The sequence below is a fragment of the Sinocyclocheilus grahami genome, unplaced genomic scaffold (genome assembly GCF_001515645.1).
Source record: "Sinocyclocheilus grahami isolate Dianchi unplaced genomic scaffold, SAMN03320097.WGS_v1.1 scaffold302.1, whole genome shotgun sequence".
Lineage (NCBI taxonomy): Eukaryota > Metazoa > Chordata > Actinopteri > Cypriniformes > Cyprinidae > Sinocyclocheilus > Sinocyclocheilus grahami.
The window spans coordinates 1491201-1516141 of record NW_015505481.1 but is presented as its reverse complement, the minus strand read 5'-3'; the positions used below and the strand labels follow the sequence as shown (position 1 = coordinate 1516141).

The 24941-nt window shown below is 38.9% G+C and overlaps 1 protein-coding gene across 1 annotated transcript in view; it reads left to right on the top strand.

Moving 5' to 3' along the window:
- The first annotated feature begins 7653 nt into the window (after positions 1 to 7653).
- LOC107601282 (periplakin-like) overlaps positions 7654 to 24941 on the top strand; it is a 24639-nt gene continuing 7351 nt past the window's right edge. The window contains exons 1-22 of the mRNA XM_016293414.1: positions 7654 to 7913; positions 10316 to 10415; positions 10808 to 10962; positions 11134 to 11254; positions 11343 to 11462; positions 11577 to 11618; positions 11710 to 11871; positions 12073 to 12180; positions 13029 to 13124; positions 13213 to 13335; positions 13440 to 13586; positions 13897 to 14048; positions 14128 to 14231; positions 14317 to 14474; positions 14887 to 15065; positions 15145 to 15283; positions 15393 to 15586; positions 16033 to 16183; positions 16269 to 16352; positions 16445 to 16561; positions 16680 to 16772; positions 16869 to 19991. Of these exons, the coding sequence (XP_016148900.1) occupies positions 7864 to 7913; positions 10316 to 10415; positions 10808 to 10962; positions 11134 to 11254; positions 11343 to 11462; positions 11577 to 11618; positions 11710 to 11871; positions 12073 to 12180; positions 13029 to 13124; positions 13213 to 13335; positions 13440 to 13586; positions 13897 to 14048; positions 14128 to 14231; positions 14317 to 14474; positions 14887 to 15065; positions 15145 to 15283; positions 15393 to 15586; positions 16033 to 16183; positions 16269 to 16352; positions 16445 to 16561; positions 16680 to 16772; positions 16869 to 19538 (5265 nt within the window). The 5' untranslated portion in view covers positions 7654 to 7863 and the 3' untranslated portion in view covers positions 19539 to 19991. The remainder of the gene's footprint in view (positions 7914 to 10315; positions 10416 to 10807; positions 10963 to 11133; positions 11255 to 11342; positions 11463 to 11576; positions 11619 to 11709; positions 11872 to 12072; positions 12181 to 13028; positions 13125 to 13212; positions 13336 to 13439; positions 13587 to 13896; positions 14049 to 14127; positions 14232 to 14316; positions 14475 to 14886; positions 15066 to 15144; positions 15284 to 15392; positions 15587 to 16032; positions 16184 to 16268; positions 16353 to 16444; positions 16562 to 16679; positions 16773 to 16868; positions 19992 to 24941) is intronic.

The following is a 24941-nucleotide window of genomic DNA, read 5'->3' as shown; positions in this document are numbered from 1 at the left end:
TTAGAGCATCATATATAGGCTTGTTGCTGAGATAGGTAACTCAAATTAGAGGCATGGATAAATATATAGAGACAATTGTAGCTTGTATAGCGTGTGTATAAGTTTGTATAAGTGCAGTCAGACTGAGGTGAAGCCATATGACCGTTCAGCTTCAGGTAACTGAGATTAATAGTACTTTTTTGACCTGTCCTAAGAGAAAACACCAGGGGAGTTTCCAATTTCCTCACATAGCCATTTGTTTGTAACACCAGTAGCCTATCTGTCCCTGTAGCCTAAGCTAAATCAAAACCTGTGTCTACATTTGTTCTTTTAGTGCATAAACTGTCACTGTTTATAATTACTTTAATCACACATTTACCATGATAATCACACTTTGTCGAAAAATACTATAGGGAGGCCTATTGTAGTTAATGTAAAATCATAAGTTAATAAAGGACAGGACTCATAGTTTAACTAGTGTAAAGAAGCATGGATAATGGCAATAATGTATAGACAAACTTCTAATACTCAATTATTTAACTGTTTGAGAACATTTCAGTTTGGTAAACTTGGTGACCTTTGTAAATGTGATTAATAATATGTGACCCTGCAGCAGAAAACCAGTCATAAGTCGCTGGGGTATATTTGTAGCAATAGCCAACAATACATTGTATGGCTCAAAATTATCGATTTTTCTTTTAAGTCAAAAATCATAAGAATATTAAGTTAAGATAATGTTCCATGAAGATATTTTGTAAATTTACTACCATAAATATATATCAAAACTAAAAATTTTTATTAGTAATATGCATTGCTAAAAACTTAATTTGGACAACTTTAAAGGTGATTTTCTCAATATTTTTTTGTTATTTATTTTTTTTGCACAGATTCCAGATTTTCAAGTAGTTGTATCTCGGCCAAATATTATCCTATCCTAACAAACCATACATCAATGGGAAGCTTATTTATTCAACTTTCAGATGATGTATACATATCAATTTCTAAAAATTGACCCTTATGACTGGTTTTGTGGACCATGGTCACATATATAAAATTCTCCTTCACTTGAAAGAATGTTTAACATTCCAAATCAACATGATATTTGCATACAGAATACTGCTCTATGTTCTTTCTCACATCTATTTGCATACTGACTTCTGATTGGTCTGTCCTTTCTTGCATTTTTAACAAGCAACTTTACACTAATTCAAAATTCAAATTTAGAATACCTGAAATACCTTTCCAAACGATGCTACTCCCCCTAGTGGTGAAGTTTGGTAACATCTATATGCTATTGCTGCTTTAGTGAGACGTCAGTGCATATATATACTTCTGCACAGTATTTAAAATGTGTGTCACATGTTATAGATGTCTGGCACTTAATCAGTATGTCTACACTACACTCTACTTTTAATCCAAGTGTGCATGATGTGAGGTGTAAAGTGACAGAAAAAGTGACAAGATGGGTGTGGCAATATGTTTCAGATAGTATAGTAGTAGATCAGTGTACATTACTGTGCGTTCACAATCACTCTGTCAACATTCCTCCTTATCTGTAAAGCAATGTTCCTTTTCTGTCTTAAGCAAGCAGAGAAGAATCATAGCTTTCGACAGCAGATTCCCTAAAGTAACATTTTCAACACAGCATATTAGTCACAAAACTCTATAAAGCACGTTTAGCCGGGCAGGATTGGCTGGTTTTCTAGAATGTAGGTGGGGCTGCACCGTCTGCAATGTTTGACCCAGCCGAGCAGGTTCCTTCTCAGTCTCATTCTTGACCTGGGTGTAGTTGTCACCTGTATGTGTCAATGCCACTCCATTGCTCTTTTATACATACGTGTTGAACTTACATAGCTGCTTTCAGCTGTACATTTTCCAATCAGATTTCCAGGCTTATGACATTCTACGATGACAAAAACAAAAGCAAATTCTGAAGGGATGAATAGAGTGATTAGCCAACAGCGGCTGATAATCATTGCTCTGTTGAGATTTTCTGCTGGGGATTTGAGATTTGAGACCATGGCCAGTCTGGTTTACTGAACTGTGGCTGGGCCATAACAGGATTGCTGCAACACAGCAGTTTTGTGTGTCAGAGGGTCTTTGGGATGTTTTCAAACTCATTGAGCCTTGGCTTCCTGCTTTGTCCACAGTCTCAGGGAGGATTCAGCCATTCTCTGGACTCACTCTGCATGCCCAAAAGAGATCCTGACCTCAACAGCGTCGAAATGTGGTACTACCATGTAGCAAAAACACCTAAAACACACAGTTACATAGAAGTCTTTAGAAACTTCTACTGGTATGCATAAAATAATGTTACAAAAATTGAACCCAACAGGTGAGGTCACATTTACAGTTGCTCTGTGAAATTCTGTGGGCGATATACAGTATATAGTCATTTCAATAGAAAATCACACGATTGGGAATTTTGTGTAAGGGCAAAAGATTTTGCATCAGGTTCAAGTTTTTCACTCAAATTTGTGTTGACCAACAAAATGCAGCTTAGTTTGAAAGTGAATTCTGAGTGAGCGGTGCTTCCAGTGTTGGGAAGGTTACTTTGGAAATGTAATAGGTTACAGATACAAGTTACCCTATTTAAAATGTAATAGTAGTGTAACTATTTCAATTACTTTATTAAAGTAATGTAACTGATTACATTTGATTACTTTTTTGATACTTCTCTAAATTTCCAATGAATGTTTTCAACTGTTAATCATTTTCAAACATTTAAACCAGACAGGGTTAACCTTACAGTAGTACTCAACACTGATTACTGTCAGACTTTCAGAATGCTTCATCACTGGAATTAAGACTAGAATCATTTCATTTTAAAGCACAGCCACCACAAAATCGGACTTTAGCACCTCTTTTAGATCATTCTGAGGTTAAATACAGATTAGCAATCATGATCATAACAAAAAATAGTTTAATAGCTATGATACTTTTAAAAAAATCAAATCTTTGCATAGCTATGACAGGAAACACTGGCATCTAACAATGGCTTGGGGGAAAAAAATAAAGCATATAAACCCAAATAGGAAATAAAACAGTTATCAAATAAGCATGTGTCCAGTTACATTTATTTTGTAATTAAGTTATGTAACACCATTACATGTAACTAGTTACTCCCCAACACTGGGTGCTTCACACATCGCTACACTACTGACAATGGACCTTTTTGCTGGCGAATAATGTGGAAAAGTAGGAAGTGACTATCACTGGGTCAGTAAGTACGTATGTTTACATTCGCAGTTATAATCGTCATCTCTCTGCCAAGTGATTGACTTTCAAAGAATAAATGCATTCTGCATGGCATTTCTGTCTTTCGGACCAAATACACAATGGCGAAGCCAACTGCAATAAGATTTATGTGTATACATGCTGGATAAAGTTGAGCTGCACTCACCTTATCTAGTCCGACTTCATGAACTGAATCATCCAGTTGTTACAGTATCAGTCAGACTAAAGCATTTACATGATTAATTATTGCTTTAGTTTGACTGAAATGTAACTGTTAAAGTGCATGTAATGACCTTTCTCAGCCTCTCACCGAAACTGCATTTTATGCAACAAAACATTAATGGTATGGTGACATTTACCATTGCCATTTGCCATTGATTGCCATGTGATAAGAATAAGAATCCACGTGAACAGGATTTTCATGTAGGGGCAAAACATTTCCCCACACAGATTTCACATCTGGTTCAAGTATTTAATGCAAACTTTCATGCAAGGGGCTTTTGTGTTAGTGGTGCTTCATGCATCACTATTGATTTGTGTATTGTTACTGACAGTGGACAATGCACTTTTTTTGCTGGAAAAACTTTACAAGGTGAATAAATGTAGAAAAATAGGAAGTGTGGTTGAAATACATATTGCACATCCCCTCTGTCTTTAAAACAAACAAACAAACACACAGCAAACACACAAGGATGAGGTCAATTCTAGTCCAATTTGTATACATGCTGGGTGAAGACAAGCAACAATCATGACCTCAACTTCACAAACTGAATGATTTCAATCGGACTAAAGCATTTACATAATGAGTTACTGCTTTAGCCAGACTAAAACATAGCATTTATAGTAATGACCTTTCTTGTCCTCTTGCTGAAAAGACAGCCTTTTCAATGATTGTAAATGTTCCTCTTTGTTCTAAAGAAAGAGAGGATAAGTAATTTGTCTAATGACCACAAGTGTCCCTTTTATCTACAAGAGAAACAGGTGTAAAGCAAGGCTTCAAGACTAAATCGTATCCCCTACAGAGACAAAAGCTGTGTTGTCTTTTCACCAACAATGTCTTAACATACCACAGCGGATAGCTAGCATATTTGCACTTTATAGTTTCTAGGTGCATTTTTTTAGGCACATATTGCTAAGAGAAACTGTGCGACACACCTTCAGTGGCTGTTGTGTTTAACAAAACAAGTGCTGACACTCCTGCCATTGAACCTTAAATCTTCACACCCGGAAAAAAACACACTCCCATTTGAAATGAGAAGATTGATTAGAGTGATTTCTACATATATTGTAAAAAAATATATGAATTAATAATGTAAATGACTTGCTTTTTGCTTATTTATGTTCCAATCGAATGTTATACTGTATAAGTTTGTCTATTAATGGAATGAATTAAATAAAAATTCAGAGTAGGACAGTCTGTTTTGGTTGATAGCCCACATCTACCTGTTTGAAATACTCTCTACACCCATGTTTGGATAATGCACCTTGCACCGAGAGACATGAAGTACACACCCCATAGTCTATACTACACGTTTATCATCACAGACAAGACTCTCCCCTGGAGGAGAATGAACTTTCATTGGTACCCCCACCACTAAAAACTTCACTTCACGGTGGCTGATTGCACATAAGCTCATCGTTACAACTTTGCATAGGGTGTGTTGAGTTCCAAAGCAGGCCCATCCTGGCAGAGGAATGCTAAAAAACCCACACACATAAATTCACTACGGTACTTCAAATCTGGCCGCACAGGTCTCGCTGCTGAGTTGTGTTTGCATAATGATCCACGCATGTCAGTCAGGAGCTCTAATTGACTCCATTCCTCACCTGCACCGTATGGGTGTGTAAGGGAATTCCGGCCTTTCACCTGTTTCAGACATTCTTGGTCCCAAACTCAGTTACACTGAACATTATTCATTATCAGCAGCGCATGTAAACGCCTATTTATTTGTATATAATGTGATGACAAATAAATGTCTTGCCCTTTTCACTTATTGCATGTGTGTAACAGCTAGAATGTGGCAAAACCAGTTGAAGAGACAGTCCATACAAGCACATCTGGCATGGAAGAAACTCTGCTCCATTGAAATAGACTCTAATGCTGGAGATCTAAATGTAAATGATAGATGAAACCCATTCACACATAATAGGCATCTGATCACTCTAGGAGGTGTTGTAAATAAGCGCTGATTGGGAGGTTTGGCTACATGACAAAGTTAATATTTAAGCCCTTGGAATGGACTGTGTTCACTTCTAGCCAATTTCACACAAGTACTCCACAGTTGTAGCTTATCTTTGGGCATTCCTTTAAAGTAGTGATATCACATTGCTGCGCAGCTATATTCATTATCGCCGTAGTAAGATAGTACTATAACACATTTCACATCTTCTACAGTGTCAGGCGTTATGAAAGCTCGTTACCATAACTGTGAATAGACTATTGAAATACATTTTCCAGTTTGCAGACTGTATTATACAGTCTATGATTCTGATGCAGGGGTGTGCAATTTTTTAATGCTATAAAGATCCCCAAGCCAGACAAATATTTTCATGCACAAAGATGCATTTCTTATAAACAAAAAATTACAATTAAATATTTTGTCACTGTACTAAAGGCAAAGCAGATTATTAAAACACTCGTGCCTGCTTATGCACTTTATATTTCTTAAAATGCTCGAAGCTTCTCTGAGACTGACATAGCCTACTCAGGATGTTACATCAGTGTAAATATTAGCATAATATATTCAAATATTCTGATTTGAATTGGGTTTGCGGTCAATGCAGATGATCAATGCCTATGGACACTAGGCTATACCATGTATCCCATTATTCTTTGATTATCTGTAATTCAGATAATTGAAATGCATACTGGGTCAGCTAATGCTCACACTTCAAATAATACACCCTCTGAAATAATTAGTCACCTGCTGTTTACTCATGTATGTTTGTTTATGTTGGATTGCAGTCTTCATCTGACACCTGCTGAATTGAAAGAAAGACCTTATTTATATAGCGTGAAGCCTAAGGCATGGTGTAAAATTGAATAGTAAGGGAGATACTGAACACCAAACCAGTATTTCTGTTGCGTTTCCATCTGCTTCCATTCAAAAACAGACACTGGAACACACACAAATGCACACATACACGATGACTCATTGTTTCTAGTCATCCAACAATACCCGGTTCTCATGACTTTTCCTCTGTTGGCATTAAAAAGGGTCCCCTAGTGACTTCTTAGCTGCTCTGAGCGTAAGGGCCTGTTCAGAGACAATTGCGATATTTTTAAACTGTTAAAGGTACCAGCTATAAAATTGAAAACTGCTCAGGAAGTTTAACAAGCACATCAGCAATCAGTCCAAGAAAAGGGGCCCATTGCATAAATTGTTTAGACTAGTCTTAAAAAGTTAGTCATCTAATTTTTTTTCTTCAAGACTGGTCATATACTTTTTAAATTCAATTATAAAAAGGTAGATTGGTCTTATTTATATTGGAAAAGTAAGACTGATTACCCCTTGGCAACTGCTAGTTGGTCAAACTAGTTCTTAAGACACAGTCTTAACATGGTGGCTAAGTTTATGCAACTGGCCCCAGGTCTCTTCAAAAACTCTTCATGACGCTGAGTCTCACAAAGTAGCTGCATCCCAAACAAAGGTTAGACTGCTTATGTAAACTCTCTCTACTGAGCTGACATTCCAGCATGAGCGAAGAATGAATCAATATGAATCAATGAAACAATCCATATCACAATAAGGCTATTTGCACTGTGCTGCATAGGCCTATGCCATAGCCATAGATTGTCATACGATACAAATAACTGAAGTTAGGGACCAAATGCTGGTTTGTAGTTTCTGACAAACTTATTTTTTCAAAAAATTAAAGAAAGTTTGATCATCAAAATTAAATAGGTCAAATGAATAAATGATAATAATAATAATGATGATGATGATGAATTCATATCCAATAAAGTAAAGAATGTTTTATCATTTTTTCATGTCAAATAAATTAATGAAATTTTAATACATGTTATAAATGATGTGTTCAAATATATGTTTATGTTAGATAATAATTTATGAGGCATACTGAATAGGTCTCAAACAGTTTGTACTTCTAATGCTGTTTAAAAAGTCATGAGACACCAAAGTGTGTTGTAAATGTGGACTGAGCCTTATTGGCCATGGCTACAGTCAATGATAATGTCATTACATCCAAATAATCACAGTAAAAACGCTGCTGCTGCTGCTACTGATGTTGCTGTTGTGAACTTCTGTGAATGAAACAGCCCACTGTGGATAAAAGTTTGCTCTGACTGTAGCCTGTTGAATCTATCCCACGAAACTTGTACAGAAGAAAAAGCGACGACGCCTCTGTTTGGATAGGCTGCAGGTATGTCTCTCAGAAAGGGGCGGACACCAGCCCGTACTTTTAAATGGGCTTGATGTTAAAAGCACGGCTAACCTTGACGGACAGCGAGAGCTCGTGTCGTTGGGAAGGTAGTGGCCGTTTCGTTCATCGTGGGCGTTGTTTGCGAGGTGTACCTGTCCGGGGACACGCGCCAGGTAGTTAAACGACAGACAGACAGAAAGCAGCAGCAGCAGCAGAGTGGGATCCTAACTGTGCAATCTTAGCAGAAACTCCGCAGCTGTCATCATGTTCAAAAAGAAGACTGGAAAGACCAGTGTGGCCATCAGTGATAAAAGGTCGGTGGTGACCGGATACATTCTCGCTTTGCATTGTTTTGTTGCGCTGAGCTCTTTAAATTGCGTCTCTCCGGAGTCATTATGGAGCGCGAGTGTTTTAACGGGGTTGCGATTCATTGTCGTTTGGATTGTAGTAGCTTCACTAGCCACATTACACAAGTTAACCCGCATATTAAAATATATATTTCTGCTAAATCGGTTTTATGCTCGCTTGACTTGAGGTTACTGTAGTAAGGGTGTGGCGCTGTAACAGGTTTGATAACTTTTCTCCGAGATTCATATTGCGTGACTTGCGTGGTTTCAATGCAACTCGTCTGGGTTGGTCTCACTTCAATTCAAACTTTTTTTGTAGTGCGAGTGACAAAACTATTCAAATTAAAATTGTATGTCTGGTTTTAACTGTGGTCTAGGAAACGTGTTCATAGTGAGGGAGTGTATGTGTTGAATGATTGCATTGACTATATCTAGACCCTCATCTCTTTGTGATAAACAACTAGATAAACTTAAGATAGATCTTTTAGTTAGTTCAGGCAAGACAGAACAAGGTGAGACTGACAGGACTGTGTAAACTTTTGCCATTGGTTCCATGTTATTGGAGACCATTGGTTATTCTGTACTAAGCAGAGTTGAGTCATGCAACTGTGAAAGGCATAGCTATTACAGGAATGTGCAGCAGCAATTGAACTGTATTATGTTTATATTGTATTATTATTACTAATTTACAGTGATCAACATTTTATTGTTCCTATTGTATATAGTTCTCAAGTTACATACGAATCAGAACAGGCTGTCAAAATGTGTTGGGAATGTTTAAAGAGCGCTGATTGGTTAAGGAGAGAAGTGTAATCAGTGACAAGTTCAAGTTCAAGCAAGCATGAACTTCTGATGGATGGAGAGATGAGTATGGCCTCGAGCTTCGTTCCAGCAGGATTCAATATCGGACACTAATATTGTGAAAGCAGTGCAGCGTCGTTCACTGCAGCTATGAAGGATTTTGCTCTAGGAGTATGGTTTCAGTTTGAGTCAAAATTATTTTATTGGTTACAGATGTACAAAAAATAGGTTTTTCTAAACGCATAGTTTTCGGTTTAGGTCATCTTTGGGTGTTGTTTGACTGCGCTACGCACAATGGGTCACTTAGTGTCAAATGTGCCAAGTTTTGTGACTTGTCGGTCAGCTTTTGACAGAAACAAGGCATGGCATACTGAGATATGGGCAGTTTGTTTGCAGCAAGCTAAAAAGGACAAAACCTTAGGCTAGTTAATACTGTGCTTAAGATGTCCCCATTTCTTATTTTATGTTTTTGCAATTGTATATTTTGGATATGGGAACGCCTCTAGGGAAGGGAAGTGTGCATCAAATAATTACTTGCCACACCCTGATCTTCATCTCAAATCAGATTAAATAATTTTCTTTAGACAGCAGTTCAAATGTTGCTGCTTGTCCCATCATCTGTGTTATATAAATCTGGCAATTTTACCTATATACAATTCCAGCTTTGTTTTTGTATGTCTTGCTGCTTTAATAGTTGTTTTTGATTAAATAAATTACAGCAACAACATTGGTTACATAATCTCACGCTTTAACAGTCCAGCTGTGTTTTGCAACTCATTTTGATGGGTTTCACATGCAGATGCATTCAGATTAGACGACATAGAAATCTATAAAAAAATCTTTCTTGCATGTGTAGTGACACATTAGTAAAACTTGTTAGACCTGTTTGAGTTTCTAACGCCCTTATTAAAGCCACCTTCTTGTTGTAATTATCAGCCTCATTTACATATCTCACTCATAACTCAGTTCAACAGTGAGCACAAAACTTTAAATAAAGACAAAACTGTGTTGTATTTCCTGACAGGACATTATCATTTTAGTCCGTGTGAGATATTTTTAACTGCCATGAAGCTCATTATTAATGATTCATACTGTTGGATGTTAAAACAACATGCCTTGTCCTTGAGGCAAATACGACCCAAGGTGTGCAATTTGTTTCTGATCAAGTTTAGTCATGTCTACCACGCACCGTCAAATGGCATTTCTCTAGAATTCGCAGAATGCACTAAAAACTGTGCAAGGCTGCTGTAATGTTGAACAGCATTTCTGCATTTTTTCAATACGGTTCAGCTGAGAGAACTTTTTTTTTTGTTAGCACCATGGTTTTCCTAACAGATCTGAAATCTGTGCCAGATGATGTGGAATGAAAGTGTTTCAAGTCCGGTATTTATTTTCAGAGCATCTCAGCATGACAGAGAAGTGAAGTGAGGTGTTCTGTCCTAGATCCAGAGATACAACATAACAAATCTACAACATTTGCAGCAGTATTTTGGAGAAAATGCAGACTGAAATGTGTATACCTTGCTTACTCAAACTGCTCCCACAAAAAAAACTTTATTTCACCTCAGACCACCTGACACTGATTTGACGACACTGATTGACAAGTTGCAGAAGAATGCAGACAAGGTGGAGAAGAACATCATTGAGACCGAACAGAATCTCAACAGGGTGAGTACAGAACGACTCTATCTGTGGATTACAAATCAAAGCCAGAGAGTCACTCCTCCTGTCTTCCCACCAATAAGCATGTCAATGCCCCTTCAAAGATGCCAGATTAGGGTTATTTGGGGTCAAATAGAAGAAAGTGTATACCAGTGTTCTTTTAGTGATATTTAGTATAATTTTTAGTATTATAGTATCTTGAATTAGCTTTTTTTCATTTTCATTTCAGTCATTTTGTTGTGTTTTGGCACAACAAATATATATTGTATGTGTATATATGTGTATATATATATATATACACATATACATATATACACACACAGACATTTTGAGTGAAACACCTCTTTAACTATTGATACATAGCTATCCTTAATTGTGTTGCTCATTGATGTTTCTAGGATATCAGGAAGATCAATGAGGGCAAGCAGCCCCTGTACCAGGAGGACACCAACAAGAGGATCCTGAACTCACTGGAGCTGCTGAATAGTCTGGATGAAGATGCAGCCCAAGCCTTTCGTTTGCAGCACCCTCAAGCTGAAATGATTGAGAAGGAGTGAGTACTAACAGTATAACTCTGTCTACATAGCCACCTTTAAACTGAAATATCCAATAGCATCTCATGCTTTATGCCACTGAAGCAGCTTTATATGCTGTGAATGTTTTTCTTCTGTGAATTTTGCTGGGATTGTGGATGACTCTTTTTTTTTTCTCCTCAATGGAAAAGTATGAGACAGCTGCGAGTGCGTGTGACGAAGCTCCGCGAGGAACATGATCACATTTACCACATCACACGATCAGAGCAGGTTCCCACCGTCAATTGGGGAAAGATAGTTGATGAGAAACTGGTGTGTATCTAAACATACCTCCCTATCTTTCTTTTGAATGTACGGTTTCAAATGCAATCGATTCATGTCCGAATGTGTTCTGATGCAGGCAAATGTGAACAACAAAGCATACGGACAAGATCTGCTGATCGTCGAGAATGAAGTGGAGGAGCACAATATTTTCCACAGTGAAGTCGAGGCACTGGCTCCGTACATCACTGGAGACCGGGTACTTTTTAGCTGCCTTTTTTTAAATGCAATGCTGAATAAAAGAAGTATAGTTGACTCCTTTGAACAGTCATGCGAATGACATCTGTGACTCATCTATTTATTTGCATAACAGGACGGTCTGGATGGCCAGCAGGCGAAGTACGACAAACTACTGGTGAGACTTCATTTTCAGCTTTTAATTTTCAATCTAGTTAGTTGTCAATTCTCGTGTCTCAAAACACTGGATTTTACCATGTCTGTCTCAGACGAGCTCCTCTGCACGTCAGAAGAACCTGCTCAGCCTGAGGGACTACATGCAGCGCTGCACCAACGAGCTCTACTGGATGGAACAGCAAGCTGAAGAGCGAAGCGCATATGACTGGAGCGACAACAACCTGGACTACCCTGCCCGAAAGAGGCAATACGAGGTAAATGAACAACTCTTTAATGATAGGTAATGAATAAATGAGTCGTAATTCTAGATGATACTAAGACTGTGGATTGTAACTTGTATTGATTTTGCATTTTAAATTCAAACCTCCTACAGATTATATGATTTTAGTATTGAAATGAAAACAACGAATCAGTATATTTTTAACATGCTGCTTTATACTTGAAATCTTCATCAGAACTTCATTAGCAAGTGTCTGGAGGCTAAGGAGAAAAGCATCACCCAGCTGAATGAAGATGGAGAGAAACTTATTGAGCAGAACCATCCAGGAAAAAATGTCATTGGGGTAATTACAAGTCGTTTGCTAAAAAAATGTACAGTCAAAAACTAGTAGTGGTGGTTGCCACAGGCATCATGGGATGTCTTTTTACAGTGAAGAACTGTGCTGCGCTATAGAGTAGTATGCAGTAATTATGGAAACACCAAAAAACTTTGATCTGATATCAGTTTTCACATTTTCTCTGAGCATAGCTAAGCCAAACAGCATATGGCAAATATATCATCTATTTGAAGCACAATAATCTGCTTCATACTTTTAAAATAACCACCATAATTGATATGTGGATTAAAGAGGTTCTTAGTTAGATTCTCAACCACAGTCTTCTTAAAAACACTTCATAAGGTATGATGTCCCAGTTTGATAATGTACTGGCTGACTCTGTAGACTAGACTTTTTGCCAATCGATTTTATTTATTTTTAAATGTATTTGTGTTTTAATGTATTATGATATTATTGTATTGTACTGTTTAATGTATGTTATTGTTTGGGGTTTTGTTAATCGGGGTGTTTGTAGAAAAATCTTGTAGAAAAATCCAATAAAGTAATAAAAAAAGACAGCATAATAACAAGGTATAAAGATCAAACACCATCAGGCTAGCACACATTAAATAACAATACACTGCATTTATTGTTAATAAACCAAATAACTTAAAATATAACTTCAGTGCACATAACTAATAAAACAATATTTAAATCGAATATAATCAGTGATGGGTCATTCAAGGAATTCTCAAAAGCCCCTTTCTATATAAATACATACATAAATTTAACATGTGCACACATACATTTGCCTACATTTAATATCACAGTGGCATTGCTGTATATGATTATTCTAAAACCAGTCTTGTTTTTAGGCACACATGGATGCCGTACATGCGGATTGGAAGGAATACCTCAACCTGCTCATCTGTGAAGAGAACCACCTCAAGAGCATGGATGATTATCACAAAGTCAGTTCTCATTTTGCTTCATTTCCAATTCTATATTTCCTTGTGTTTGCTGTCAGACTTGCTCAGTTGCCTTTTTTTATTTTTCCAGTTCCACAAGGATGCAAGAGACACCAGCGATTTGTTGAAGCGCCTGGAAACCGAGATCAACCAGAAGTATAACCCTGAGTTTAAAGACATGTACCAGATGGAGGGCCTGATTGCTGACCTGAATGTAAATACATGGTTCTAATTTGGCACCTATTGCTAAATTTTTACTGAACTGCTGAACTAAAAAGTGTCTTCGCTATCTAAGACTGTCTGTGTTTGTATTGACAGGATCAGGCAAAGGCCATGGACCATTTTGACGAGCGGCTGAAAACTCTTCAGAAGCGCAGCCTGCAGGTGCTCCCTCTGAAGTACCGCAGGGAGACTCCTCAGAAACTGCTCCCTATCGAGGCTCTGTGTGAATACGAGACTAATGAGGTACGGAGTTTGAGCTCTCGCTCACGTTATGCATGCGGCTTAGAGCTCCACTAATACCAGTCAGTGAAACATCAGCTATTATCATGAGTAAGCACAGAAAAACGTTGCACTCCGTCTCTGCTCGTGTTTTGGATTCCCCCATCTAATGTATTTAAATCCTTAAGAAGGCCTTCACCCAGACGATTCATCTCATATAAACCTCTGGAGACATGTGCAGGGGATTTTGTACGGATTTCACATTTATTTGAAGAATTTGTGCTGCAATATCAAGTTGAAACAGCGCTTACTTTGCTCATTTTGTATGACACAGGGTTCAATTTTGCGAGGGGAGCGGTACACCCTGCTCAGGAACAACGGGTCAAAATGGGACGTGAAGGATGCAAATGGCCGCACCATGAGTGTTCCAGCAGTGTGCTTCATAATCCCACCGACCGACCCTGAGGCTGTGGCCGTTGCTGATAAGTGGGTATTCCCTGATCTGTATATGCAATTTATAATGTATACACTTACAAATGTGTCTAATCTGAAAACATCTTTGCAGTCTAATAAACCAGCACAAAGGTATCAAACAGAAAGTAGCCAGCAGCAAATCTGCACTACAGGCACGACTGCCAGAGCTGAAGAAGGAGAGTACAGGAGGTCAAGGTTTGTCTCATGTTATAATAAGCTTAGATGCAGAGCTCTCCAAAAGAGAGTAAAATACTCAATTCATTAATTTCTCAAACCTCAGATAAACAAGAGCAGCAATGCCGTCAACTGATGGCAGGACTGGATAAAGTGGTCGGTGATCTGGATAAGCAGGAGAAGGCCATTTACTCTCGTGTGCGTCCCCCACTGGAGCAGACACGTCCCCTGCAAGACAGCGCTGACAGGCTACAGGACATAAAGGTACAACGTTTGGTGTTTTTTTGTTTTTTAAGTGCACATCATGCATCAGAATGTTATGTTTCTGAATCAATGCCCATTTTATAATGGTTTGATTGTAATAATGTTACATAATGAAATAATGAGATATTTCAGGCTCATTAGTACGGCGGTTCTCAGTTGCTGTTTTGTAACACCCTTTTTAAGAGTATTACGAAACTTATCTGTGCATTAGAAAGTCTTAGCATGTTCAAACCCGATAAAAGGTGAAAAATAAGAAACTGCACATAAATTTGATCGTGTCTATCAACAAAATGATAGATTTAAATGTTTGAAAGTGAATGGGAATCTGAAACTTAAACACAAAAGCATTGCTTCTGATCCTTATTTTAGTGGCAATTGATGTTTTGACCTTAACCCAGTATTTTCTTCACAGGACATTGCTGCTGCTGTTCGTAAGATAGAGCCAGAAAAGTCTTCCAAAGTACAGGAAGCTGAGAGTTTCCTCAGATCCTCTCCCAAATGTGCAAGTGCACCACAGCTCTACTCCAAGGTGGATGAGGCAAACAAAAAATACAATAAAGTTGATTTGCTGTTGAAGTGTGCTGATGACAAGTAAGTATTACTTTCTTTTTTTACAGTGGAAATCATGAATGTCATGTTAATTGAGAGCCTAAAAATTTTACTTTTGTAGACTGCAGAACTCCTATCGGCTTGAGAATTCTCTGCAGAATGGCAAAGCTCTGCTGTCCTCTTATGAAAACAAACTGGCAAGAGAGGAGGTCGCCCCATCCGACTCCACCTCACTGGAGAAGACCCAGCGTGAGTTGGCGGTAAGTTTAGTAATCCAAGACACTTTGTTGTGCCAAAGTATTATATTTATTTTTTTTATTTTTTTTTTTAAGTATACTATGCACTCATGTCTCGTACTCCTGTCTCCAGGATATTGCATCTGAGCTGAGGAGCAAAAGATCTACTATAACAGAGACTGAGCAGAACCTGAGAGATGCCAAGGCCAGCTGCAACAACATGGCCAACAAAGTGCAAGAACATTGCCCTGATATTGAGAGGCAAGAGGCTGATGTTCAGAAACTCACCAAGCGCTTTGACAACCTCAACAGACAGGCTGAAGCAAGGTGAGTTCATATTATTTGAAGTTATTTTAAATGGAAATGTACTTAAAAATTACTTAAGAATTGAATTCCACAGATTCATCTTATTTAGTTTACTGTGTGTTGTGATTATATTACTTCTATTACACCTTAACATAATAGGACTGATTTCACTATTAATGTTTATGGTTGCACTTCATGTAAGGTTGAATTTTTTAATATTGCATTATGTGTCAATAAGAGCGTGTATTAATTTGTTTTCATTTGTAAATTTGCTATTGTTCATTGTTAATTAATGCTTGTGAAATTTAATGTACATAATGTTAATGAACGGAACCTTATTGTAAAGTGCTATCCTTGTTTATTTTATGTAGATACATTCTTCTTTCTATAGCATAGGTCCTACAGAAAGTGTATTTAATCACAAAATATCAGCATCTTTAATTCTTTTAAATGTTTTCATTTTACAGATCACAATGTCTGCAAAGAGCCAAAACCGCTTATGCCAACTACCACAATGACTATGACAACCTTAATAGCTGGCTTTCTCGACTACCAAACTATGAGCCACGTGAAACTGATGACATCAGACAGATTGATGACAAACTGAAAAATCAAAGAGTAAGAATTTAACCACTTCTCTCATTACAATAATTGCATTATAATATTACATTTTATTTACCAAAACTATGTTTGAAATGTACAGAGTCTGCTCTCTGACATCACGAGAAAGGAATCAGACCTGAACAATGTGACTAGAAATGCACAGCTTTATCAGCACGCAGTCAAGGTACAAAAACCACAGCGTATTACTTCCAGAGCATTATCCTACTATCGTGTTTATGCAAAGCCATGTGAACTCCTTTGTGTTGTGGCTTTCAGGACTACGAAAATGAAGCGGAGCGGTTTAAATCCATCCTTGACCTTGAAGATGGCTTGGTTCCTCAGACATACAAAAGGAGCAGACTTGAATCTCCTGCCTTGAAAGTGAAGAGAGAGGTGAATGTTTCTTAACAAGTGAACAGTTTCCTGGATCAAGTAATTAGTACATTTTAACACCTTTTAATGACTGTTTTTCTGACTGGTAAAGTTTAAACATGATTGTTGTGTTTTAAAGGAATCTGCAATTGAGTCCAAATTCACTGAAGCGAATGCTGTGAACAAGCAGAGGCTGCAGAACCTAGAGTTTACTCAAAGCCTTCTTAACCAGGTAAAACACACTAACATACACCATGCATAAAATTAACCGTAGTATGGCATAAGCATTGCTTTTTAACACTTTCAATATTTTTGCAATTCTTTCCAGCAACCAGAAGTTACAATAATCCAGCAAAATGTCCAGACAGTGAGATCCTCAGCCCCAGGAGAAGAGCCCTGGAGAATCAGAAAACAGCTTCAGGAAGAAGTTCAGCGGAGAGACCAACTGGAACGAGAAATTCAGAGTGTCCAGAGTGACATCTATTTACTAGAGGGCCAGAAACCACAGGACACAATCGTCAAGAAAGAGCTCATCAAGCAGGTGCATGACCCTCAACTTGATGAAGAATATCACCGTGTTCAGCAGAAGCTCTTAGAAGAAAGCAGGACCACTCGTGTCTTAGAGAGCGAGTTGGACACCCTCCGTGTAAAGCTGCGTGGAATTGAGACCGAAATGAAAGAGGGAGCTCAGCAGTATACAGTCAAAGAGGTACTCCGCATTGAGAGGGACAGGGGACAGGAGGAAGAACTCAGGAGACTGAGAGAAGAGCTGGAGGAAGTCAAGAGGATGAAGATGGTCAGAGAGAATGAAATCATTCAGATTCAAAAGCAAGTGACTATTCTTGCAGAGGAGAAAAACAGGGAGCAGGAAATCATCAGGGAGGAGGAAATCATTACAGTTCAGAATGACCCTAAACTTGAGAGCGAGTACAGACTATTGCTTGACAGGAAGCAAAAAGAAATAGACAGCCGAAAGGAACTCGAAGACGAGCTTCGATTCCTGCTGGAGAAACTAAGGCGTCTTGAAAAGGAAAAGGCCATGGCTGAGGAAAAGATCTCCATCAAAGAAGTACTGAAAGTTGAGAAAGATATTGCTTTGGAGAGAGAGGTAGGGAACCTGAGAAGACAATATGAAGATGAAAAATCCAAGCGCAGCTCTTTGCTGAGAGAGAAAACGGACATTCATCGGAAGATTACCAGCCTGGAGGAAGAGAAGTCGAAGGTCATCATTCAGGAGAAGGTGCGTGAGATTGTTCGACCCGATCCGAAGGCAGAAGCGGAGGTGGCAAATCTTCGACTTGACCTGGTGGAGCAGCAGAGAAGATGCAGAGATTCAGAGCTCCAGCTGAAGACCTTCCACGATGAACTGACAGTGCTAAGAAACAGAGGCCCACAATTTGAATACAAGGAGATCATCAAAGAGGTCATCAAATACAAGATTGACCCGGAAACTGAAAGAGAACTGGAGAAACTCAGGAATGAAATTGTGGACAAAAACCACCAAACAGAGAAGTTTGAGATGGAGATCCTGCAACTCAAAGAGGAGATTCAAAGATGGAAAGACACCCAGCCTCAGATTCATACCAAAGAGGTTGTAAATGAGATCCTGCAATACAGAGAAGATCCTAAAACCAAGGAGGAGATTGAGAGTCTCAAGCGGAAACTGGCTGAGGAACAGAGGAAACGTTTGGACCTGGAAAATGAAAGGGGCTCCAATGAAGAAAGGATCAGGATTAAGAAGATCGACTTGTCACAGGTGAGGGAGAAGATTGTCCAGAAAGAAGTAATGAAGATGGAGCAGGATCCACTCTTGAGGTCTGAATGTGACACCTTCACTCAAAACATCAACAATGAGCATAAACAGAGAGAGATCTTGAAAGAAGAGCTGATCAGGATGCAGCATCAAAAGGCCGAATTGGATATTCAGCTTGAGGAGCTAGAACGTGAACGCAGAAGCCGCAGAGAAGCTGAGCTTGAAATCCAGAGGCTAAGAGTGCGGCTCAATGAACTGGAGATCAGGGACAAGGAAAACCGAGAAAAGGTTACAGTAAAGCAAAAGGTCGTACTCCAGCAGGACCCTCAACAAGAAAAAGAGCACTCTATCCTACGTCTTCAGATTGAGGAGGAGAGGCACAAGCGTATGGTCTTGGAGAAGGACTATAATGCTTTGTTGCAACAGCAGGAAATACTTGAGAGAACGGAAGTGCGTGAAAAAGTTGTGCGAACCGAAAAAGTTCAAGTCGAGCGAGACCCAGAGGCCGAGATGGACATTATAAGGCTAAAGAAAAGCCTTGAAGAAGAGGAAAAGCGACGTCGTGAGCTGGACCAAGAGATTATGAACCTAAACTCAAGGCTTTCGGAGATGGAGTTCACCAATACAAAATCGTCCAAAGAACTCGACTACGTTCGCGACGAAAGCAGTAGGTTACAGCAGGAGAACCAGCGCCTACAGAACGAATTAAGGAAGCTTCAATCCGAAATCGAGATCACCACAAAAGAAACCAGACACATCACTGAGACTTCCCCAGTGGAAAACAGCAGGAACCTGGAAATTCGATTGGAATCCTTGCAAAGAGAACTCTCTGACCTCAAGCGCATCAGAATCGAGAAAGACGAAGAAATCGAGAAGCTTCAGAAGAGTCTGTCTGTAATGAGAGTGAAGAGGGAGCAGCGAGAAAGTCACCTCCGCCGCTCGATTGTCGTCATCGATCCGGACACACAGAAGGAGATGAGGCCTGAGGAGGCTTACAAGCTCGGCCTAATCGACTGGAAAATGTTCGTCAACCTTCAGAGTCAAGAATGCGACTGGGAGGAGATCACAGTCAAGGGTCCGAATGGCGAGTCCTCCATTCTTCATGACAGAAAATCAGGCAAGAAGTTTTCCATTGAAGATGCTCTGAGGGCTGGAAACATCACAAACCGTCAGCTGCAACAATATCAGAACAAAGAGATCAGCATCCAGGAGTTCGGTGTCATGCTGTCAGGCAGAGTCAAATAAATCCATTCATCAGAAAAACAACATCAAATAGAGCGGGCTGTTTGTGTTCCCAAATTGCAGTTTTTACATTCACTTTCTCAATACAGTATGCATTTATTTTTAAATGCATTCTTATATCAATGCAAGATGGTGTTCCTTTGGTTATGGTGCTGAATTTGGGTTAATGTTTCTATCACTATACCTATGAATCTTCATCGAAGATTAGCAGACGAGACATGTTTGAGAATGTTTTACTGAAATCTAGTTCAGTTTTACTGTAATCTGATCTAATATATGCATATAAAATGTGTGCCTTAATGATAAAGTTATGACCCTATCTGTTTCTCTTTATGCACTTTTTACTTGTCAGATTATTCTACTTTCATGTTTGATTTGAGATTAAAAAATTAAACGAGGATAAATCTGAGAACTGTGTTCTTTCCCTTCGTCTTTATCATGATGTAAAAAAATATTGTCTAGCACTTGTTGTTTGTCATTTATCCCAAATCACAAATGCAGACAGAGTTTTATGTTTACGTGGCGCGATGCAATGCAACGTAATGCGTTAAAAGACAGTATAAATTATTATAATCCGTAATTATGTCCCCACTGGATGCCACAAATGCCTAGTTTATATTGGGTTTTAATGTTTTTGTCTCGTAGCTCCGGCCGGACAGGGCATCACAATATGTTTTTTATTTTTTTTATTAAGTACAAAATCTGAATACAACAAACTGGCATTAATTAGTATACAAAAAAGATTCTGGTATGGAAGGCTCAACACAATAGAATCATAATAAGCTCCAGACAAATCATAAAAGAAAACATTCCAAGAAGAAATAAAATATAAAAATTAATTACATAATTACAACAAATTATTTAATACAAACAAATTAAGTCATTTTACTGCTTTTGGATTTTTCATTTTACTAAGGGTATCTGAGAAGTATTTTAGATCCATTTTAAATACAATTAGCAAAGGAGGGGATTTAAAATATCTACATTTATGTATAAAGTATTTTGCTAATATATTATTAATCAAATCATACAAAACAGAGCACTCTTTGGTTATTCCGTACATTACATCTTGTAAGGTTAGAGTGAAACCATCAGCACCCACACCCTTCTCTACCATCCAGTCCTGCAATGCTTTCCAAAAAGACTGCGACAAACTACATGTAAAAAATACATGTTCTGTATCTTCAACTAAATATTTGCATAAATAACAGGGCTCATTTTCAAAATTTAATTTTGAATGTAGAAATTTCTTGGAGGGATATATCTCATTTAATATTTTAAATTGCATTTCTTTTACCTTGGGAAGAATAGGAAATTTTAGATAAGCTGTTCTGAGATATTTAACAGTGCTTTCATCAAATGTATGATCTAATTTATTTCTTAATATTTGACAAGGGTTGCACGACTGGATGATATATTGTCTTATATATTTGTTTATTGCAGAGTTTGTTTTCTATCTCAATATCACCAACATATAAAGGACTGCAGTAATTTGTGAGTAGGAAAGAGAACATCTCATTAACATTTTTACACCTGCATTAATAACAATAAAAAATTGCTTTGGATGACAGGCAAATCCGTGTTTTAAAGTAAATGCATTGTAAATTAACATATTACCGGTCTAATTCATTAGATTAAACACTGACCAAATATTTCTATTTACCCAGTCCTCATAAAACAGGGATTTGTTTCTGTGTAGAATATATTTGTTATTCCATATAGGAATATTGTGCGGTGTAAAATTGTGTGTGCATGCCAATTTCCAGCATAATAACGTAACAGACGCTGGAGTTTGGTTAGAATCCATGAGCGGAAGTTTTACACCATATTAGGAACTACAGTCTATTTGATTAAGTATGACGTCTTGTCGCAATTTTGCGACTTTGGCGCTAAGAGGGTTAAAGCTCAAGGCTTTAAACAGATGTCGATAATCAGGGTCAAAGTCGGAGAACACAAGGGCAGAATCAGAGACAATAGTGGAGAGGCAGGCAATAGTGCAAACACAAACATCAGTGCTATCAGGCGTCAGAACAAAAGGTGCAGAGTACAAATACCGTGAGACAAGTCAGGCAGAATCATACACAGGAAATCAATCAGGAACAGAGGAAGAATAACGCTTGGTAAGGCAGATAAACTGGCAATACTTCGCGATCAGCACATGGACTGGTCTCAGTTTATATGAGTCAAACAGGAAGTGAAAGCAGAGGGAGTGGAGCACGGCCAGTACTCGGGCAAACGCTCCATCTGCTGGATTGGCGTTACAGAACCACCCACTAGGAGCGACTCCTGGAGCTTGACGTGGACGTCCCAGTGCTGGGCGGTCGGGTCTGACTCTATGAAACTCCTCGATGAGTGATGGATCCGGAATGTCCCGGGCGGTTACCCATGACCTCTCCTCAGGTCCATAGCCTTCCCAGTCCACCAGATACTGGAGCTGACCCCCTCTTCGTCTCGAGTCCAGTAACACATTCACCCTATATGCCGTAGTTCCATCAAAGTCCACTGGTGGTGGTGGTTCTGGGGCTTCATGGCCAGGGTCAGCTCCCAAGTGGACGGGTTTGAGGAGGGACACATGGAAAGAGGGAGAGATACGATAGTTAGCAGGAAGCTCCAATTGGTATGTTACATCATTGATCTGTCTTAGTATCTTGAAAGGGCCAACATACATGGGGCTGAGCTTTCTGCTTGGTAGCCGCAACTTGATGTCCTTCGTGGAGAGCCAGACCCATTGTCCTGGTTGGTAGGGAGAGTGTGGTCTATTGGCTTCATCTATTGGCTTGGAATTCTTGTGTTCTCACAGCTCGCTGGAGATGGACATGAGCACTGTCCCACACCCTCTCACTACATTGAATCCAGTCGTCCACTGCAGGAACCAGTGTAAGGATAAAAGAAACTAGAATACTTTGATCTCCTGAGAGGCAAACAATGCACTGGCATCTTCAGGACACCCCACAGAGGGGTGGTGCGGGAAACGCCTCTCTCACATATGCATCTGTGCCTTTTCACTCAAACTGGTCAAGAATATAATGTTCTAAATGAATGCAAATAAGATTTAGTCATGTTTGGTTTCATTTGAATAGTTTCAGGGCAAGTGGTACAATGGTCTTAATCTTACAAAAGTAGACTAAAAGATAATCCAGATCCTAAGAGTTAAAAGATACTTTGATAACTGTAGAGGGTCATTCCATGCAAATGACCTTTTGTTCCCATTGAGGTGTAAACTAGCCACCCAGATTCCAATTGTTTGTATATGCCTCCATTTGAGGGATGTTTTATCTTGGTTTTGTATTTAAAGGATTGCAGCAAAAGGGTCAGGGCGATTCTGTAGTCAGAGAGCCCGTAGTATAAAGTATCTCCACACACTCTGCACTATGTATTTTTCTAATACATCTAATACATTTAATCTCAGGTATGCATTTTACTATTAGACTCGTCTTTGAGAGTTTGAGGTCTTGTATTGATTTGATATCGTTGAATTGGCTGTGGAGATAATTGGCATAATACATATTTACCTGACTGATAATAAATTGTTACATTTGATTTATTCTGACTTACTCTGAAGTTATTTTCTCAAGTAGATTAGGTGAAGGCTTATGTTGTCCGCAAATGTGCGTCCAGGGTTAAGTGCACATTAGATCTCAGGAGATGAAGCATGGGGCGCATCAGGTGAGATTCTAAATTTCTGACTAACCGCTTGACCTTAGTTTAAGTTGTACTCAGTTACGTTAACCATGTGTATGATTTCAGCTTTAATTAAGTTGTACGTGGTTATACTAACTATCGGGGTCTAGACTAAAGGTCTAGAAGAACCGCTGATTAATATTTGGAATGTTAATTAAGTTGTACGTGGTTATACTAACTATCGGGGTCTAGACTAAGGGTCTAGAAGAACCGCTGATTAATGTTTGAGCATTATATGGGTAACTGTAGGGGGCTAAACAAACCTACTATTTAAATAGTATTAGCCACAAACCTCTGAATAAGGATCAAACTGGCGAGTTTGTGATCGTGGAACCCACGCATAGCGGCCACCGTGAGGCATCCTAAAAACGACAGATTCCTAGTGAACGAGAAAAATACAAAGTAAAGAGTTAATTAGAATAATCGAATGTAAGAATAATCAGAGACCGACAAACAACCAATGTGCCTTTCAACCTAAATTAGAATTCAGATACTAAAATGGAGTCAGATTGAGTTAAACCTAAATTGAATAACTCTGCGTGCTGAAAAGACCGAACACGCAAGAGACCTTCATCCGCCACTGGATACCTTCCTTGGACCAGGTGCGCGGACCTTACAAGGTCATATTGTCGGGAAAGAGCGTCTGCTTTTCCATTCTTGCCACCAGGCCGATAAGTTACAGTAAAGTTGAAGCGTGTGAAGAATAATGCCCAACGGGCTTGCCGGGGGTTAAGACACTTGGCGCTCTTTATATATTCAATATTCTTATGGTCTAATCACTTGGGAGGGATGAAGAGCTCCCTCAAGCCATTGACGCCATTCTTCGATCGCTGCTTTCATGGAGAGTAGTTCCTTATTTCCAACATCATAGTTGCGCTCAGCGGAGGTTAGTTTTCTGGAGAAGAAAGCACATGGACAATTTGCTTGGTTGTCCTTGTCTCTGAGAGAGTATAGCACCTATGCCACAGTCTGAGGCATCCACCTCCAGTATGAATGGTTCGTTCGGATCAGGATGTTTTAGGATAGGGGCTGTTGTGAATCGTTCCTTCAATGCGTTGAAAGCGTTGTTAGCTTCCGAAGTCCAAACCAGTTTTGACAGTTTATTCTTGAGGAGTGAGGTGAGAGGAGAGGCAACTACACTATAATTTCGGATAAACCTCCTGTAGAAATTGGCAAAGCCTAGAAATCTCTGCAGATCCTTGACGGTTTTAGGTTGTGGCCATTCAGTGACCGCCTGAACTTTGAGGTCATTCATCTTGATGCCCGGTGAGCTGATGTGGTAACTCAGGAATGAAGTTTGATTAACATGGAACTCACACTTTTCTGCCTTGACATATAATTCATTCTCTAAGAGCCGAGAAAGGACTGTTCTGACATGGGAAATGTGCACGTGTTCGGTCTTGGAAAATACGAGGATATCGTCGATGTATGCAACCACAAATTTATTCAGGAGGTCCTTGAAGATTTCATTTATGAAAGATTGGAATACAGCGGGAGAGTTGGCCAGCCCATACGGCATTACCTGATATTCATAGTGCCCCCTAGTGGTGAGAAAAGCCGTTTTCCCATTCATCCCCTTCTTTGATTCTGATGAGATTTGCACTTCGAAGATCGAGCTTGGTGTAGATTTTGGCTTCTCTGAGTTGTTCTAGTGCTGATGGCACTAAAGGAAGGGGATAGCGAAACTTAACAGTAATATTATTCAGTCCTCTATAATCAATACAC